The sequence below is a fragment of the Podarcis cretensis genome (assembly GCF_951804945.1).
Source record: "Podarcis cretensis genome assembly, chromosome: 5".
In the NCBI taxonomy this organism is placed as follows: Eukaryota; Metazoa; Chordata; class Lepidosauria; order Squamata; family Lacertidae; genus Podarcis; species Podarcis cretensis.
Window position 1 is genome coordinate 61,565,347 of NC_137174.1, and position 19,784 is coordinate 61,585,130.

The following is a 19,784-nucleotide window of genomic DNA, read 5'->3' on the forward strand; positions in this document are numbered from 1 at the left end:
TGTTGTAGAGAACAGGTGGCATCAGTTGGGTCCACCAATTCTGTCTGGCATCTCAGAACCCAGAATCCTCAGCCAACTAACTTACTTAAATAAGATTTGTTTATGTACATTAAAGGTGAATCAGAGACTTGGCTCCCAAGCTCTTGATTTGTTTCTCTCTACTCCTGAGACGTGAACACTTACATCACAGCAGGTATGTGGAAGTGTTGTAAGTGCAAAGGTCTTTCAGTCAACATGGATAGTGAGTATCTGTGAGGCAGAAACAGCCCTCCCCCAATTTTCTTGTCTGTATTGAAAGGTAGAATTAAGAACAGCCCCTTCTGAATTCTCAGTTGTGCAAACAAGACTGATTGTTTAACACAATGGCAATGAAATACAGTCCGTATCTACAGGAAAAGGGCTGCCCCCCCACCCCAAGCATCTTCTTCTTAAGGAATTAAATATAACATTGGTATGTTTAAGGAATTAAATATAACATTCACCACGCCTTTATGCTACATTGCCAACTCATCTTTTACAAGAGACAGAGATACTGTAATTCTTTTGTTAGAGTTCCTAAATATATCAGAGATCAAAATAAATTCTGGTTGTGGACTGCCTCTCTTGTGCCATCAAGCTCCCAGCTGAGTTGTCACAAGGACCTCCTGAGCAGCTGTGGATTTCAAGCACCGCAAAGCTCCAGGAGAATTAATAATAGTGATGTGTTTGGGTGTGCACTTGTGTTATTTCTAATGACCTCTTCCTCATGCTGATTTCCATGTATGTGTGAGCCACAGTGTGAAGAAAATTCCACAGACTTAGAGGTCTCTTTCGTTTTTGCCTTTTCTTGCTTTTTGTTCATCTTGACTGACTAATTTGCACATGAAGACTTTTATACCCAAAACAGAATACCTTCATTGTATTAATTAAAACTGATGACTTTTAATTATAAATCTTTTAAGCTATGCATATCTGATTATGCTTTGACATTAGACATCACACTTAGTAAACAGCCTTCCTATGCTATCTACACTGTGCTTTGGTTATGAGTCATCTCTCTGTTGATCTCCAGTGGATCAATGGGATGTGTTTACCAGTCCAGCACAATCCCAGGGACAATTACTGCTACAGAGCTTATGTTGCTCACTTTCAGTGGTGGTGCAGGTGCTGCATTGTCCTGTGTTGTCCCACTCCTTGGTTCTCAGGTACAAACATATGAGCTTTCTTTAAACCATATGGCACAGTCCTTTCCAGATGGCACTTTTCAGATATCTCCATTTCACTGCCTCTAGTCTTGTCATTAATAACTATTACTGTCCTGCAGTTTCTCCAGTGAAGCCTCAACATGAGTGTGGAGTTGCTATCTGAAGCAAGCTGTCCTCCACCAAACTTTGCTACCAGCTTTGTGGCATGAATAAGTCTGAAAAGTTTATGCTGTTCATATAAAAGTGGGAAATGGATGATTGCTAGAGCTGCTGCAAAGGCTGAGCAGTCTTAGCAAGGGGCTGGCAAGCACAGTTATAAAAGTAATTAACTAATAGTCTGGTTGATGGAGATGAGTACTTTAACAAGGTAGGAACAATAATGGAAAGACCTTTTGTAGGATCAGACAAGGGCAAGGTTGAAGAGTTACTTCCATTTGGAGATGGAGATGTATATTTAAGGGAATTTTATAACATCTGTGAAGTTTGCAGTTTTAGATTTGTCAGTGGCCAGGATAATAGCTCATCCTGTTTGATTTCATAATTATGCGTAATATTTTCTGAATTAATCTTGATTAATTTACATCAGGCTTTCTTTAAGGCACTGTGACTTCTGCATGGCCTTTGTACTTCTCATTACCAACGACATTTTTATTTATAACAGTCACTTATTCTGTTTACCCTTTATCAGTTTTATTACATCTCTGTATATCCCAAGATAGTTTTGGGATGTAGCACCTAATTACTCAGTTTCATTATAATTTTTCCTGTGCTCTCATAAGATTGTCTGGATAGCTGATTGTTTGTAAGATTCTGCTGGGAGTTATGAAAGCCTGCTGCCACTATGATGTTAAATATGATCAATCCTCTCACATTTGACATTTTTAGCCTGTTGTGTGTGGGTGGATGAGTGGGATGGATGAATTTAAGACCTGCATAGCTAGAATCCAGAAATGTTTCCAAGGACAAAAACATGGGCCTGCAAGGACACAGATTAATTATTTGTCTCTTGGTGGGAGTTTTCATTTCTGTTTCGTAAAGCCCATTAGGACTCCTTCAGCTCTTGCATAAACATTCTTTCAATTGTGTTTGTGTCCTGTTCAGTATGTCCCACATTATCTGTATTTACCCATGCTTCCCTGGTAGTTTTTGCACTTTTTGTTGTGGAATATATTTGTGTTTAAATATCAAAGAGCATGAGTAAATCAACTGCATTTTGCTCCAAGGTGACCTTGCTTGCTTCCAGTCCCTTCCATAGTAGCATAGGTGGCCTTGGGTGACTCTGCTCTGCCAAGGCAATGATGGAGGGCAACTGCTGATGTGTCAGGAGCCCTGGTGGCTGATTCTGTACTAACAGATATGACTTTGGAGTTAGATCTCTTGAAAGCATAGTATTTGTATTTTGCCTTTTGCACAGTTATCCATGCTTCAGAAAGTGCCTATAGGCTTAACTTTTCACATTAAAACTCTGGAGGGGTTTGTTCACTCTTTCACATCTGTTGAAGAACACAGCATCAAGGCTATCTCCAAACTCAGAAGATTACTTGTGAACTTTTATTTGCATGAGTGATGTTGATTAATAGTGTCTGGCTCTGTGACCCAGTAGCATTTCTAAGCCATAGATTATCTGAAGCAGATATGGCTGGAAACAAGACTGTCCAGATCACAGAATTCCACACGCAGTCAGAGCATGCTTTAAAACCAGCCAATGGATTCTAAAGGTAATGTAAAGCACTTATCTGAAAGTGGACATTCAGTTATTTGTTTTTTCATTCCATTGTCTGCTTGAGACACTGGCATCTAAACACATTTACTGTAAATTTCCATTGCTTTCAGTGACATTTAAGACAAATCTAGACATCAGCAAAGTTGACTATTACAAAGAATATTCTGTAAAGGGCACAGAAAATTTATTGAGTTTTCTTGGTTTTCTACTTTGTGCTAGCAAATGCCTTATTCAGTCCTCTTATGCAGTTTGGATTCAAATAGGCTCATCATTGAAGTTGACAGAAAATATCCCATTGACCTACTGGAAGATTTGGCTTTCTAACATGGAGGGGTTGATGAGCATATATGGAACCCTTCAATATATACATTTTGTATATGGTAAAACATAAATAAATTTGTAAGCATGGACTTCTCATTGATTTGATTAATTTGACTTAGGTGGTTTTGATGGCTTCAATATGTAATTGTGATATTTCTTTTTCTGTTTTGTTCCCCAGTAACATGTCAGATGCCCTTGCAAATGCTGTGTGTGAGCGCTGCCGAGCTCGCTTTGATCCAACTGAGCGAATCGTGAACAGCAATGGGGAACTATATCATGAAAACTGCTTTGTCTGTGCTCAGTGCTTCCGCCAGTTTCCAGATGGACTCTTCTACGATGTAAGATCAGCATCTTTCTGATAGTGTGAAAAGCTACTTGACTTTTTCCTCCACTTACATGATTTTAAGAAGCTTGACTGAACTTTCTGTGGGGTTTGATTATCCAAAATTCATTTGCAATTCTTACATCAATGACCCCCTTCCATTTCCTCCATGTATACAGTAATTTAGCTTTGATATGATTCAATGATTCAGTCATCAATGAGGTTTTGCTTTCCTAGGCAGGACACCAGTATTGTCAATAATGCCCTGCTTCAGACATAAAGGTAAAGGTACCCCTGCCCATACGGGCCAGTCTTGACAGACTCTGGGGTTGTGCGCCCATCTCACTCAAGAGGCCAGGGGCCAGCGCTGTCCAGAGACACTTCCGGGTCACGTGGCCAGCGTGACATCGCTGCTCTGGCAAGCCAGAGCCGCACACGGAAACGCCGTTTACCTTCCCGCTGGTAAGCGGTCCCTATTTATCTACTTGCACCCGGAGGTGCTTTCGAACTGCTAGGTTGGCAGGCGCTGGGATCGAGCAGCGGGATAGTGCTGAGCTATTGTTTAGTGTTATGTTCTTGAGCCAGGGCTTGCTTGCTCCATCCTTCTCTAGGATAGCAACAAGGATGTGATTAGAAGCTTTCATTTTCATTCTCAGTTAACCACAGACAAGCATTAACATCTGAACCCTAAACTGTGATTTGTTTTAACTGTGGTTTATTGAAATAAACCAATTTCATAAACCACAGTTCAAAGTTGACTTGTTTTGATTAACCATAGTTAAGACTAACCACAGCTTGTCCTATATTGGGATTAGATGCTAAACTTCAGTTAGTTAAACATGGAAGCAACATTCTGTTCTTTTATTTGGAGATGTATTGGAGGAAGTGTGCGGGTGGGGGAAGTGAGTAAGCTGATGAATTCAAGGCCCGTTCACCTATGGAATGCTGTCACTGCGCTGACCCATCTCAACAAATGCAACATTGCCTGGTCCATAAGGGTACCCTGTTGCTCTGCCGCCCATCATGCTCTGTTCTGCAGCCAATATAATTAAAATGAGAGAGTGTTGTAAGAGTGCAGTACATGCTTATAGAACAAATATATTGTTATTAAAATGTTAATCCAAAATAGGTTGCATTAGGGATTAGCTTTCCTAAGAATTAATTACTTCAAAGGAACACCAAAAACTGCAGTGATTGAAATAATGGTGGTAAATAGTTTGTAGAAGCTAGAACTTTGCACTTACATTCTGTGTAACAGTAGCTTCATGCGCACCACACATTTAAAGCCCACCCCCTTCCCAAAGAACCCTGGGAACTGTGGTTTAAGGGTGCTGGGAATTGTAACTCTGTGGTGGGCAAACTAGAATTACATAGTGGATTTTTTAAAAAAATATGTTCTTCTGCATCTTTTTTTACAGTTTGAAGGGAGGAAGTATTGTGAGCATGACTTCCAGATGCTGTTTGCGCCATGCTGTGGGGAATGTGGTAAGATGCAGATCATTCAAGCCTTCTCTCTCTCTCTCTCTCTCTCTCTCTCTCTCTCTCTCTCTCTCTCAGGAAAGCTACACAAAGGTGAAAGAATTATTAATGATGGATGTTGTTCTCGTTAGGCACTCTGGTCAAGAGCAATAAAATAATTAGTTTTGAGGTTTTAAAGCCAAAGTTCCTGACATTCAGAATATAGTTTTTTATGTTTCAGTGGCATGGATATTAGTCCTGAGCCTGAAAAATGTGGGTATGAATTATTCAGTGGCCTTCATTAAGTCACTCTCACTCAGACTCAGTTTCTTCGATAATAGATAATTGCAGGCTTATTCTGAGTCTAAGATAATTGTAAATTGCAATATAAATTATTAAAATATATCATCCATGGAATTCTCTGTGGGGATGGCGGTGCACATAGAGAAGAGTCCTGAAATAAATCAAGTGTTTTAACTGAAGTGTCGTGCTTCTATTCTAAGGTGAATTCATCATTGGCCGTGTTATCAAAGCAATGAACAATAACTGGCACCCAGAATGCTTCCGTTGTGAGCTCTGTGATGTGGTTCTTGCTGATTTGGGCTTTGTGAAGAATGCTGGCAGGTAAGAAGGATCAGAGGACGTGAACATGAGATAATTCTTTGGATGTCAGGACCACTTCACACTCTAGATGGATAAATCCCAGGGTGCGTGGTGGGATCTGCAAATGCATGCTTTAAATACGTGCACACCCAGAGAAGGAGATGCCAAAAAATCACAGGCATGTATGCACTTTTGCAGAGCTGATAATGTCTTCTGAAACACCCATTCATCTCTCTTAAGTATGATGGTTTAACATGTGAACTGCATGCATATATGAAATGTGTGAAATGTTAAGCAGCCTTGTTGTGGGATAAGCAAGGAATCTGGACCTTGCTTCTAAATGCATTGAGGCATATAGCAGAAATGAACTGGGAAGGTATTGGCAGAAAACTAGAGAATGAGTGGAGAACCATCATCAATTGTAAACAAATTACTTTTAGACAAAATGTGAGGGAGTAGAAGAGGAATAACCTATGTAAACATGAAGATTAGGGATTGGATAATTACTCACCAGAAACAACTTGGTGGACAAGACAGCACACTGAACACACCACATAACTTCTTTTTTTCCTCTGAATTTAATAGTTTTTGATGTTTAATAAGTATAAACACTTTTTTTAAAGAAAGTATAAAATATGAAGCTAAATGAAGTAAAAATCGACACCCAAGCAAACACCCTTCAACGGGGAATTAAAAAAAACAACAGCGGGGAATTAAAAAAAACAACAGCCTAGTAACTGCGTCACAACATTTGAATCTTAACTTTTGGCATCACTGCATGCGATTTCTAGCTAGAAGAGTCTCTGAGTTTATATTCTCACTTCTTGGGTAGGCAGCGAATAGAACAGCTATGAAAGAGTGAGGCAGTTTATCTGGTCATAGTATAAACCTTCTGAAATGGCCTTATACTGATACATTTCCTATGTAGTCCTGGTGACTAGCCTAGTAGAACTGAGCTAATTAAAAGGGAACAACTTAGTATGATTTGTGCGCCTTTTTTCTTTGTTGCAAGGTATCTGTAGTGAATGCAAAGTCTGTTATAGGAAAGCAGTCATCATTCCATAGTTAACAGGCAAGTTGCAAGACTCCATAATATGGTAGCTGAACATTTGCTTTTCTTCTAAATAAGGGTAGAATGGGGTAATTTTTAATTACCTCACTGAGGACTCAGCTAGACTGGTAAAGAAAAAGTGATTTATATGTGTTGTATGTGTGATCTAATATTGTGCCACCAGATGGCGACGTGGAGCCCCATTTTTCTCTACCTGTTTTCCCTGTTCACAACTCTTTCAACTGAAATGCTTCTTTGATGTGTCCAGATCCAGCCAGGGCCTCCCCTTTTAGATAGCCATGTGCATTACTTCAGTTGTGACGCGTACAATTCACATTTCTCTTCTCCCCAGCCCCTACCCTGGCCGTGCTATGCTGTACAACTGCTTTGTTAGAGCATCAAACTAACAGTTTGCCAACCTGATTTAGAAAAAAAGAAATACTCTGAGCACGTGCCATTTCACATCATCATGACTACAGGAATAATATGAGGTTTGCTTATGCTTCCCTGATGGTAGACTCATTTACCTGTAGAAAAGACAATGTATATTTGAAATACAAAATAAAAAATGAGCTGTAGCTGTGCATATGGCTGGCCAGCCACCCTCTCACTGTATAACTTATATATAAGTAATAAAAAAATACATTGAGGTGACCACCATTAGAATGTATACTCTGGCATGTCAATACCTGCCCAGGTGCTGACGTCGGGTCTACCCATTTGCTGCTGTCCTCATCACCTTCCACTCTTTGGTGATAATTTAGAGGGTTGCTGGACTCCAGGGTCATAGATTTAGGCCTAGCTGCACCACTGTTTCCAAAAAAGCTATGGCAACAAGAGTTCAGTATAAATGATTTCTTGCACAGCACCTAAGTGCTTAGGATTTGGGTGTAGCAATTATCAAAAATTACAGCACAGACTTGACATTAAGACAAAGGTTCTGGTGAAGTGGCTCTTGACTGAGGATTTTTGTTCTGTTAAGGTGGATATGGTAGGTACAGTCTGCATTAAGCAAGGGCAATTGCGTCAGTAAGAGTTGCATCGTAATAGTTAAACTGAACTAGATTACTCATTCGTAGCAAGCTCCCTAGAAATCTTTTAGTCTTGTGCATGTGATTCATGAACCATATACTTCATATAAAAACTTACAGATAAAATGAAACAAGTTGTGTCACGTCATTGTTTCTAAATGTTACTGAAAATAAGAGCTGCAGCCAAGGCTGTAACAAAAGAGAGTTTTACGTTGTAATGTGGTGTTTATATCAAGTTTAGTGCTGTCCGTAGTCAAAAGGTCAACAATGAGATGATTGAGCTGTCTAGAAAATCAAATGGTTCTCCTTTCTTGCAGATGTGTTGGAGGCTTTCCTTTTCTTATCAGGTCATGTCAAAATCTATATGCACAGTCTTCTCAAAGCTCTGCGGATGTAAATTTAGAACACCTTTCTTAGAGAATGTCAGGACTGTTGAATCTTAGCTGTGCAGTTTGCTTGTTTGATAACTGTGAAGACGGAAGTATTTGCCTCAGTTATTTCTCAGTACAAAAAATATTTCATGGAGCAATCATGGCGTTATTAAGCAAATGCTTTCTTCCTTTATTATTCTTGTTTGAAGACAACCAGAAGGGTGGCTATTATAGTGTAATGCTGGTTATATTTGTATACATTGCGATTGCAGTCTACCTTCCACTGAGAATTAGCACTTGCTGGTGGTAGCTGTGCAAAAATTACTATCTGTTACTCGTTTTCTCAAGAATGAAGCGTAGATCAGAGTGTGCTCTTGGAGAAACACAGTTTCGCTATCTTGGAGATTTAACTGTATCAGATAGAAAAAGCCTTTCTTTTAAAAAGCGCTTGATTTCATTAGTTACAGTTCAGTTTTAGTGCTCAAGGAGCTGTCATTCGTTTTCCCATCATAACTTGAAGGTAGCCTTGCAGCTTTTCTGCTGCAAAATAAACCACATAAGGCCTCTCGGAACTTCTCAGCTACAAAGAAATACATGATGGGATCTAGGGCACCGTTCAGGCTGGTGAGGCAGGAAGTAATTCGGTTGCCAAGAGCCAGAATTCGCTGCATTTCACAGGAAGTCTTCACACCATCATAATTGAGAATGTAAATGTAACGGTTGATATGGTAAGGCACGAAACAGACCAAGAAGATCATGAGAACCATTATTATCATTTTGATGGCTTTTTCCTTTAGATGGTTCTCAATTCGGTTTCCTCTTTTCAGGCTGCGTATGATCAGCAAGTAGCAGGTCACGGTAGTAAAAAATGGAAGCGTAAATGCCACAGCCAATGACACGAGAGCATGGCGTGATGCCTTTTCTCTGTAGAGCTGCAGGCAGATGGTGGTATTGTTCATCTCAGCTGTCTGCACACTGACCAAAAGAGGCGCCATGGCCACAGCAACTATAACCCACAGGAAAGCACAGGCCAAGTGGGCATAGAGTGATCTGCGGAGTTTGAGGGACTTTACAGGGTGCACGATAGCTAGGAAGCGATCTACACTGATGCACATGAGGAAGTAGATGCTGGCATACATGTTGAGGTAGAAAAGGAAGCCTGTGAGTCGGCAAGGGATCTCTCCAAACGGCCAGTGATTGCCTGAAAAGTGGTATACTAGCCGGGTTGGCAAAACTAGCACAAAGGACAGATCGGCCATGGCTAGGTGCATCAGGAAAACGTTGGCTGGGGTGTCTGACTTTTGGTCCCGGATGAAAAGCCAAAGAGCCAGAGCATTGCCAACAAAGGCTAGGATGAAATCCAGAAGGTAGAAAGTAGCAAAAAGGATGTTCTCCGTATTGGTCTCTTTGCCACATTGTTCTGAACTTTCCAGTGAAGTGTTGAAGAACAGGCCTGAAGAGTCAGCTAGGTTGTTCATTCCTCACTGCGGGACTTGAAATATGAACCTGAAATAATAAAGAAGAAAAAGCTGGAGAAGTATATTACAACGTAGGGGAGGCAACATGGAAATCAGCCAAGCCTTTGCTTATGTTTGTGATCCAAAGCATCCTATGTCATGTTCTGCATATGTTAGAGGGGTTCCCAGTTTTACTCCTGATAGCTTCCACTCTCTTAAAAAGCCACCCCCAAATAGTGAGGGGCTCCCTTAAAGTAGCACCCCGTGAGATAAAAGGGGCTGCCATCAGAAGTAAAAATTGGCCAAACCTTGTACATACTCAGTTTGTATGTGCACAAGAGCCTTTCTAGATCTTAGCCACACTTTTTCTGTGCTCTCCATGACCATTAAAAGTGTATGTACTCTATTTTGTTTTAGTAAGTTTAGTTTTTAAAAGTTTTGCAGTATGATAAACTGGTTCTTAGAATCTCTTAATTGCTAAAGCTGTAAAGTTTACAGGATGATATACAACGGACAGGCATACCTCACTTTATTGCGCTTTGCAGATATTGTATTTTTTTACAAACTGAAGCACTGGAGGAACAGCTACTGCTGGATTGGAGACGAGGCTGCAGGAGCCTGTCCTTACCACACAGTGGCTTCTGCTGCTCCTTACAAGAGCGTGCATAAGATGAAATGAAGACTCAGATAATGGATGGCATTTTTAGCAATAAAGTACTTTTAGTTATGTGTTTACATTTTTAAAAAATAATAATGCTAAGGGCACAGTGGAAGTGAGAATTACAGGATTGTTTAAATGCCAGACTGTATGATGACCCATTAGAACAACAGCAACAGCTGCATAAAATGTTTCATTAGAATTAGGAAAAAAATCACAAAGCAGAGTGTAACTCAAAAGGATGGAATGGAAGGATCTGTCGATTTCAGTTCTCTGTATCTCATTTTTCCAATCTTAAATTATGTGATCCACCTTACTGCAGCAACTTGCAATTTAAAAAACAAAACCAGCATTTTAGTGCCGATTTCTCTTAATGAACGCATGTTTGTATGCAGTTTTGTCAACGTTTACATTTTTGCAAGCTTTTCTAACAGGCATTTTTACATTCCCCCCCCCCCCAAATGTATCCATTTTTCTGCACAGTGTTCTCTAATATGTGCATTTTTAAAAACATTGGTCAGAGAATTGTGTCACATAATTCAGATAAGTATGAATTCCAGAGGATAGCTTTATTGTGGTTTGTGTATTGTTTCAGGAAGTGCCATTTTGGTACATAAGAAAATGCAACATCCTAAGAGCCTGCGGGATCAGGTCAACAACCCATCTACCCTGTTTTCCCGAAAACGAGACAGTGTCTTATATTAATTTTTGCTCCCAAAGATGCACTAGGTCTTATTTTCAGGGGATGTCTGATTTTTCCATGAAGAAGAATACAGTACACATTTATTGTGAGTCAGCCAGACTCCGTCAGAGCAGAGCTAGCAGCAGGCGGCAGCTTGTCCTGGCAGTGGCATGGGCTCTCTGATTTAAAGAGACCTCGCACTGCCTGAACAGCTCCAGCTGCCCTGTGGCCAATCAGTGAGCTGCGTGGTGGTGCCCACCGCTATGGTCCAGAGGAGTCAGACGTCTTACGGTAGCTTCGGGGGCCTTTTATTCTGGGGAGGCCTTATGTTTGGGGGAGCCCTTATTATCAGGGAGGTCTTCTTTTCGGGGGATGCCTTATATTACAGCGAGAGGCAAAACTGGAAGTAGGTCCTATTTTCGGGGGTGTCTTACTTTCGGGGGGGAAACAGTAGTCCAGCATCCTGTTCTTACAGTGGCCAACCAGTAGATTAGCCTTTAAATGTGAACAGAATAAAATGTCTCTCACATCCTTATATGCCAGTCCTATTGAACTCAGTGAACATGGTTAGGATTGCATTGCTCATTAACCTATACCATGTGTGATGCAAAGCACTCTCAGGTTGCTGCAAAGCATGCTGGGGTAAAGGACCCATGGCTCCTGCTCTCTGAATACAGTGGTACCTCGGGTTACAGACTCCACTAACCCAGAAATAGTGCCTCGGGTTAAGAACTTTGATTCAGGATGAGAACAGAAATCATTCAGCGGCAGGCCCCATTGGCTATAGTGGTACCTCAGGTTAAGAACAGTTTCAGGTTAAGAACGGACCTCCAGAACAAATTAAGTTCACACTGTATGTAAAAGCTGAAAATTGTTTGAGATCTTAACTTGAGCTCTAACTGGGACAGACTGCTCTTTTGTAATAGACTTAAGTGTAATTCCTTCATCTGACCACAGAGTGCTCTCTTGTACAACATTTTTAAAAAGAGGCAAAATAAGGAGTTTCTTCCTCCTACACACACAAGAAGTCAGCCTTCCCCTTGTTCAGAAGAGAAAACTTTCCCTTAAATGTTGGGCAACAGGACATCACCATCAAATGCTTTAGAAATTCTCTCCACTTGTTTTTCCCAAAGTTGCAATAACACAGCAGGCTTTTAATTCCAGATTTTTCATAGACAATTTTGATGGCTGACATTAAACAATCTTCAGTGTTAACTTAAAATTATTTTAAAAATATATAGCAAATATCTACAGCACAATTAAATGTCACACACAGGAATCTTGCTAATTATTTCCATGTGATCCCTAAATTAGGAGCTTGTTATCGACATGAAAAATATTTGGCAGTGTACTCCCTAATAAACCTATTTGTTTAAACTGCATCCTTATTTGACTTGTTTATCTTAAAACTATTCCCTGAAAGGGCTGGCACATGGAAGCTCGCTAACATGGTACAGTATTTGTCTAGTGGCTGCCTCTACGCAATGACTCTGGAGAATTTTTCACCATGAGGCAGTTTTGTCTCCACTGTTGCTTCTGGACAACTTGTTTAATCAGCATTCAGCCTGATTTGTCTGCGGAGAGTTTAGGCAACACTGGCTATTAAATGAGCATTCAGCTTTATTTGTTTATGGGGAGATTAGACAATGCTGTGTCAAGCAAGTGTTATCCCACACTTTCCAGTACACTTGCAATCCCTTCCTTATCGCAGAAAGTCCATTATTTTAGGGAAGTGGGTTTGTTCTGCAAGAGCTCCAAATCAGCTTCATTTGTGCAACTTGAATCTGCAAGTTGTGCAAAAATAGCAGTAGTCTGGAAACACCCCCATACAATTCTCCAAACAAACTTATCGGTGATGTGGAGAATACTGAATGGGGGCATCTCCTCCTTGTGTTGAACCGCTGTACCTGCACAGTTCTTCACTGGATGCAATTTCAAGCAGCCTCCATTTGGTACCTTTCCATGTGAAATAAACAGAACCTTAATAACTGTCTGAAAGATTTTTGTGGAGCAGCTACCTCTGTAGAACACATTGAGATATTCACATGAATAGTTCTTGTCATCACTTTCACTGTCTTAAAGAACGTGATCTAGAAGAGGTTTTAAAAGCACTCCCTCATTCATGTCTTTCACTGGTGTAGTTACTGCAGTTGTGAGATTTTAAGAATATGAAATATAAAACATTTATACTTTTTGGAATTATTCGTATTGGCTGTAATAGTCAATAAATAGGAAATAGGAAAATGACTGGCCACCTTCTCTTAGATTGTGTTACTAGTGAGTTGTTAGGGTCTATAGCAACAATTGCTTTATCTATCTATTCAGTTCTGTTTTAGGAGTAAGTTATCCACAATTTTGCACGAACAGTAGGTAGAAGTGTAACTTGGCACACAGCTGCTCATTTGTTTTGTGTGCTGTGCATTCAAGTCCATTTTATGCAAACTCATTTTGTGTGTGCAGTCTTCTGGATCATTGCTACCATTTTCACAAGAGTCTTTACGTTCTTGCTAGTATTCCAGCATGCTACTTCTATTAATAAACTTCATTTCCTGTCAGGGTTTGTATATCATTCATAAGTGTATATCTGGGTGACTTTGAATAAATGAAAGTAACATCATTACTTGCACACGATAACATCAATCCATTGTTACTAGGCCCCCAGAAATCATAGTTTGTGAGATATCAAGGAGAGTCTGCTTAGGAAAGCAGAATGATTTTTCAAAAGCGTAGTGGCAAGAACATTTTGTCAACTGGAAAAATCCCAGGCATATGCTATTGTTACAGTGCTGTTGCTCTGTTCTTACCACTTTAAGATACTGTATATGTTCATCAGAGGAGCTTTAATTGACTGTTGCATGCTGTTTGTGTCTAGTTTCTAACTGCCAGACCATTTTCACACAAGTTGCTAAAAAGTGCGTCACTTGCACTGTCTGTGCAAGGCATACCCATCATTAAATTAAAGGCAGAATGCAAAAGAAAAGTGGAATGCACTGTCTGTGTTGCAGAGCATTTTGAGCATAAAACTTCCAACGTCAAAATGTCCTTGCAACTCCTTGTACTTTCCCTTCTAGCTTGTATAATCTGTAAGCCCTGGGGAACACTATGGTGCTCTGTGAGAACGTTCTCAGTTTTCACACCCCCACACCCCAAGGTTGTAATTCCCATTGAAACCAAAGTGCTTACCTCTTGCAGCTTGCAGTCCTGTAGAAAAGAGAGGTAAAGATCTTGTTAGCTTCTTAGAGTGCCAGCAAATGTAGGTAAGACAGAAAGGCTAAAAACAGTGGTGATCCAGAAGATGCAGACAGTGGCAGGTTCAGTGGAAGGGTGAGTTGCACTATATAGAGCCCTGTTGGAGATGATAGTCCATTATCATCTTGCTCACATGAAAGGAGGGTAGATAACACATTTGCTGTGAAAGACAGTTTTCATTCCAGCTGGGCTGTTCGGAAGGGGGGAGTTGCTGTGGTAATTATGAATATTCCAATGTTTCTCTAGCACTCTCTCTCTCTCACTCTGAACCTCTGCCTTTTACGCTGACTCTTTGGATCCCTCTGACCATTTTAGAGAGTTTGGAAAGCGTTGCAGAAAGGGAGAGGAAATTTGGTGTTGCAGACACAACAGGACATTTCAGAAGGGGATAATTCCATAATAGTGGGAGTGGGGGTGAGAAGGACGGCTGCCATAGAAACGGCTCTGTGATTCTAAGACCTCCCTTTGCTTCCAGTGGAGGAGGGTCTATAGGATGGTAGGGGGGGTGCTTCTGAATGAGCCTTGCTGATAATGGGTTGTCAGTGGAAAGGGCTTAAGGCCCCTTATTCAGTTGAATGAGAGGGGGCTCTTTTTAGGACACTTGCTATAGGGGTCTCAGTGTCCTGCCCTGTATAATTAGACTCCGTTCCACAGTGTGGAATAAAATTGAGGCCTTTATCCTGAGATGAACACAGCTGCATGCCCCCATTTATAAAGGAACGCTGTCTGCTTTCTTTCTAGGGACCGTGGCTCTTGTCTGGGACAGCAATATCTTCAGCTCTAGGGAGGAACAGAGTAGAAGACTTGTGAAGAGGGAGTGTTAATAACATTCCTTTCCACTTATGCTCACTGGGACTTTCTATTTGAGGCTTGTAAAAATACAAGGCTGTACAACAGCCTTGTGACATTGAGATTTATTATTAGCTTTATTTTACTGGTAGGGACCTGGAGGCTAAGTGACCTGCCTGGAACTCTCAGGAAGCCAGTGAGACTGCCTGGAATAAGCCCAGGGTCTCTTCGCTCCTTTCCCATAGGTATTTGCATTGTTGCATCTACCAGCTGTCCTCTGTGACTATGCACTTCGCTCCGCAGATAAGCAAACCGGGTGTGTCACTGGAGTTCCATATGTACAGAGGCACAGTTGCATACATTGCATTTGGAAATGTACACGCTGGCATTTCCAAATTGTATGTACTCAAAAATATGTATTTGGAACAGTCTAACCATTTATGCTTCTTTTCGTTATGGATATCTAAATTGTGCTAGGAGAGCATGAGTAGGGGAACCAATAGTTTTGGTAATGAAAAAAAATAAAATTCAGTTTGATTCTTGCCATCAGTGCCAGTTTTAGACCATTCATGCAATGTTTTTGTCTCTAAATATACCCTACTGGTTGCATTCACAAGTAAGCCTTCTCAACTACAAAGCTGAGAAGCTCTGTAGCCTAGAAAGCAACCTTGTGTAGCTTATACCTGTATGATGTCCCCCAACTTTTTTCTTTAATTCCTGCTCTAGGCACCTCTGTAGGCCTTGCCATAATCGCGAGAAAGCCAAGGGCTTGGGCAAGTATATTTGCCAGAAGTGCCACTTGATAATTGATGAACAGCCTCTGAGGTTCAGGAATGATTCCTACCATCCAGATCACTTCAGCTGCACCCACTGCGGGTATGTCAACTCTCTTTCAGCTAGGACTCTGGAGCAAGCGAAAAGGCATAGAATGAGAAATGGTGGTGTCTTGCAAGGGACCTGAGCGATCTTAAGAATAAGCTGCTGCATTTCTGCAGACTGTCTAACAAGAATGCGGAAGTTCAAAAAGCATTTGAATAATAAAAAAGAACCACAGAGGAACTGTAGTGATTGTGCTGAGCTGTAATAAACTTCGCCTTATACAATTCATTGTTCAGCTGGCACTATTCCTGACGGGTGTTAACATCCTTGGAAAGAGCCAGTTGTGAAGGCTCGTTGTTACAAAAGCAAAGGCATTAGAACTTAGCAGCAGCTTCATGGGCCCTACAGTTTACAGTATTTTAGAATCCCTGCCATTTCTGATGGAGCCTGCTTATGTAAACAGATTTCAAACTGGATTCACAAAAACCAAGAGGCTCATTATAAAATAGCTTTTTGTATGTCACAATCATGTTGTTAATCAGCAGGCAAAGGAAGGATGTTTGTGTTTAATGTTTCCTTTTGAGAGCTTCTCTTTATCCCAGGTGGCGCTGTGGGTTAAACCACAGAGCCTAGGACTTGCCGATCAGAAGGTCGGCGGTTCGAATCCCCACGATGGGGTGAGCTCCCGTTGCTCGGTCCCTGCTCCTGCCCACCTAGCAGTTCGAAAGCATGTCAAAGTGCAAGTAGATAAATAGGTACCACTCCAGCGGGAAGGTAAACGGTGTTTCCGTCGCTGCTCTGGTTTGCCAGAAGTGGCTTAGTCATGCTGGCCACATGACCCGGAAGCTGTATGCCGGCTCCCTTGGCCAATAAAGCGAGATGAGCGCCGCAACCCCAGAGTCGGTCACGACTGGACCTAATGGTCAGGGGTCCCTTTACCCTTTACCTTTATCCCTATTTGTCAGGAGAGTGCCTGGTTTATTTGGATGGAGTGACTATCAGCATGATGTGTTGAGGACAAGCTTTTTCTGCTAAGGTTTTGATTATTCCTTCTGTTGTGTGCAGGAAGGAGCTGACAGCTGATGCCAGGGAGCTGAAGGGGGAGCTCTACTGCCTGCCTTGCCATGACAAGATGGGCATCCCAATCTGTGGGGCCTGTCGCAGGCCCATTGAGGGTCGAGTGGTCAATGCTCTGGGGAAACAATGGCATGTGGAGGTGAGAATTCTCCTGTTGTGCTGCTTGCTCTGGGATTCATGTTACAGAGAGACTCCTGACACAGCCTGTGTTAATAAGTAGATGCTGCCACAGTTCTTTTGAAGCCATAGGAGCTGCATGCCATTGTTTCAGGTGGTTTATCCATTATTATTCTGTTTGTTTAGATCTCTAGCCTACTCCCCAAAATATACTATTTAGGTATCAAAGCACATGTCAAACATATTACAAGTAATAAAGCCACACCTTCTTCTTCTTTTGCAAAGCATTACATTTCAAAAAGATTTAGTGAGTCATCAAAGAAAGGAGCTTCACAATTATGGGACAGTCACCGGGAATACATTTCTGTGTTCCAAACAAAGATATAAAATTGACACAAATATTAATCTCAGCAGGGCAGTCTTAGTTTATCCATAGTTGAGAAAACAGTGTCTTTAGTATGCTTTGTCAGTATATTAAATTACTCTATAGAGTGTATCTGAAGAAGTGTGCATGCACACGAAAGCTCATACCTAGAACTAACTTAGTTGGTCTTTAAGGTGCTACTGGAAGGAATTTTTTTTTCTTTTATTTTGTTTTGTCTATAGAGATTATAAGCAGCACCTTGAAGTGTGGCGGGGAGAAAATCAGAAGCCAGAGCTGATGCTGGAGGGTTGATATAATATACTCCAGTGACTAATCCCCATAAAGAGGCAAGCTGTGCTGAAACATCTGTCCACCACATGCTGATCATTCATATACCTAAATGCTTTATACAGTGGTACCTCGGGTTACATATGCTTCAGGTTACAGACACTTCAGGTTACAGACTCCGCTAACCCAGAAATAGTACCTCGGGTTAAGAACTTTGCTTCAGGATGAGAACAGAAATCGTGCTCCAGCGGCACAGCGGCAGCAGGAGGCCCCATTAGCTAAAGTGGTGCTTCAGGTTAAGAACAGTTTCAGGTTAAGAACGGACCTCTGGAACGAATTAAGTACTTAATCCGAGGTACCACTGTACTCAAACTATTATTAGGAGTCTGTCTAAGGTGTGGTTCATATTTGCTGGCAAATATTTGCATACTACTTATTTTATCCAGGCACTTTTCTGGCACAAAACTGCCTGTAGCACAGACCCCTGGACCCTGACATGTCTTTTAACCTTCCAGCATTTTGTTTGTGCCAAATGTGAGAAGCCATTCCTGGGACACCGGCACTATGAGAAGAAAGGTCTGGCTTACTGCGAGACTCATTACAACCAGGTAAAATCTGCTCTTATTTGAACTCTGCACTCCCAAACCCCCACTCCCCCCCCCAAAAAAATGAGCAAGAGATAAGAGGTTGTTTCCCAATGAGGGATTTAAGAAATCCCTGCTGTTTGAACTGAAACACCTACAAATATGAGGCGTAAGGAATTTCAAACTTTTAATATCTTAAGAGATTCAGCTGAGTGAGGCTGCTAACCCCTAGCGGTATCAACATGCGAATTTAAAGAACTTAAGCAACCTTAACCATAAATAAACATTCTTTAAATTGACTAGAATTTATTTTTTTGGGGGGGGGGGGAGAGAGCCAGTGCCAAGAGTTCTCTAGCTGGAAACTTGGGGGGGGGGGGGCTGCACAAGATTGCTTTCTTTCCAAATACATCTCCAGAGTTTTTGTCTTTCAAAGGAAGCTATACCCAATACTGTAGCCTCTAGCACTCAGGAAGTGGGGAACATGTAACAGTACATACCTATGCCCGTTTTTCTGTATCTCGCTGAGCTTCAGATACCATGCAGCCTCATCACTGTACGGGATTATGCATGCGCTGGAAGGCCAGTGTCAGAAGGAGCCAGTTGAGAGGGGAGGGAAGACAATGGGCTTCTGCCCATTAAGCACACGGGTGGGGGTGGGGCTCATTGTCTCTTGCTACTTCTTTGCAGGGTCACTCAAAGTTCTTAACCTTACCCTGCTTAACTTGTAGCTGTAAAGCTGCATTTGGAAATACTTGAGATTGGAGCATGTGCGAGGCTTTTATTCCACCTCAACAGTGTCATTAATTGCTGCACATTTCCTTTCTCTTACAAAAGTTAAAGAGAGATGCATCCACTTTGGTGGGAGAAAGTAAACACAGACTGTCCTACTAATGGCACTTTGCTAGCACTCCATGTAAGGCACTTAGCAAATCTGTAAGGGGAAGAAAACAGACAACTGGGTACACACCTGCAAATTGTCTTTGATGCCAGGTTGCACTGCACTCAGGATGGAATAAAGCAAACTGTACAACAAAATTGCTTGGAGGCAGCATTTAGGGACAGCCCATTCCTGCCTCTTGCAGATCAGTTTTTTTCAAAGCACCAAACACCTGTGTTAACTTTAATTCCTGAGTAAGTGAAACCCTGAGGAGAAAACACAATAGAAACCTTGTGAAGATGAAATGGATTGCAGGCATGTTGCCCTCCAACAGATCCTCGGCCTGTCCCTTACGGATTAACAGATTCAGAATAAGCAGTAGCCACTATTTTTTAAGTCCAGAAAACCCAGTACACATCCTCTCTTAGAAAGATATTTCTGGTCCCAAGGATCTGGGTTGTTATTTTTTTAAGCTCACATTTCCCCCCTGGCAGGTATACACGACACAATACTGTGGTGTGCCATTCCTATCAAAGGGTGCAAAAAGCAGCCTTGGGAATGCAAGTTTGATTGTTGTGCAAATGTGTGAGAAAAGCTATTGAGGTGTCTGAAATGTGTAAAGTAATGTGGGGCACTATTGTAGAGGCACTAAATTAATCCATTGTTGGGACCAAGTTGTCTGATTTGATAAAGAGGGGCAGACAGACCCCCTCCATTAGTTTAAAAAAGCTCATTTTGTTTTGCTTTTTTGTTTTTCTG

The 19,784-nt window shown here is 41.3% G+C and overlaps 2 protein-coding genes across 5 annotated transcripts in view; one reads left to right on the plus strand and one right to left on the minus strand.

The window, feature by feature from the left end:
- Positions 1–19,784, plus strand: part of LIMS2 (LIM zinc finger domain containing 2) — a 30,537-nt gene that overhangs the window by 7,714 nt on the left and 3,039 nt on the right. For both annotated transcript variants that reach the window (XM_079976916.1, XM_079976915.1), the window contains exons 2-7: positions 3,407–3,566; positions 4,969–5,035; positions 5,512–5,632; positions 15,626–15,775; positions 16,784–16,934; positions 18,080–18,172. In XM_079976916.1, the coding sequence (XP_079833042.1) occupies positions 3,407–3,566; positions 4,969–5,035; positions 5,512–5,632; positions 15,626–15,775; positions 16,784–16,934; positions 18,080–18,172 (742 nt within the window). The remainder of the gene's footprint in view (positions 1–3,406; positions 3,567–4,968; positions 5,036–5,511; positions 5,633–15,625; positions 15,776–16,783; positions 16,935–18,079; positions 18,173–19,784) is intronic.
- On the minus strand, positions 6,318–19,777 carry GPR17 (G protein-coupled receptor 17). 3 transcript variants are annotated; one of them, XM_079976929.1, is made up of 3 exons: positions 19,116–19,777; positions 14,045–14,062; positions 6,318–9,570 (listed from the first exon to the last, which is right to left on the minus strand). In XM_079976929.1, exon 3 carries the CDS (start codon positions 9,540–9,542, stop codon positions 8,526–8,528), a length of 1,017 nt encoding a protein of 338 aa, XP_079833055.1. In that variant the 5' UTR covers positions 9,543–9,570; positions 14,045–14,062; positions 19,116–19,777; the 3' UTR covers positions 6,318–8,525. The 3 variants fall into 3 exon arrangements, with proteins under 3 accessions (XP_079833055.1, XP_079833054.1, XP_079833053.1); XM_079976928.1 differs by lacking the exon at positions 19,116–19,777 and adding an exon at positions 18,646–19,105; XM_079976927.1 differs by lacking the exon at positions 19,116–19,777 and having other exon boundaries at positions 14,045–15,619.

Coding starts and splice junctions, on each gene's coding strand:
- GPR17 (XM_079976929.1), bottom strand. CDS start 9,542: ATGAACAACCTAGCTGACTCTTCAGGCCTGTTCTTCAACACTTCACTG.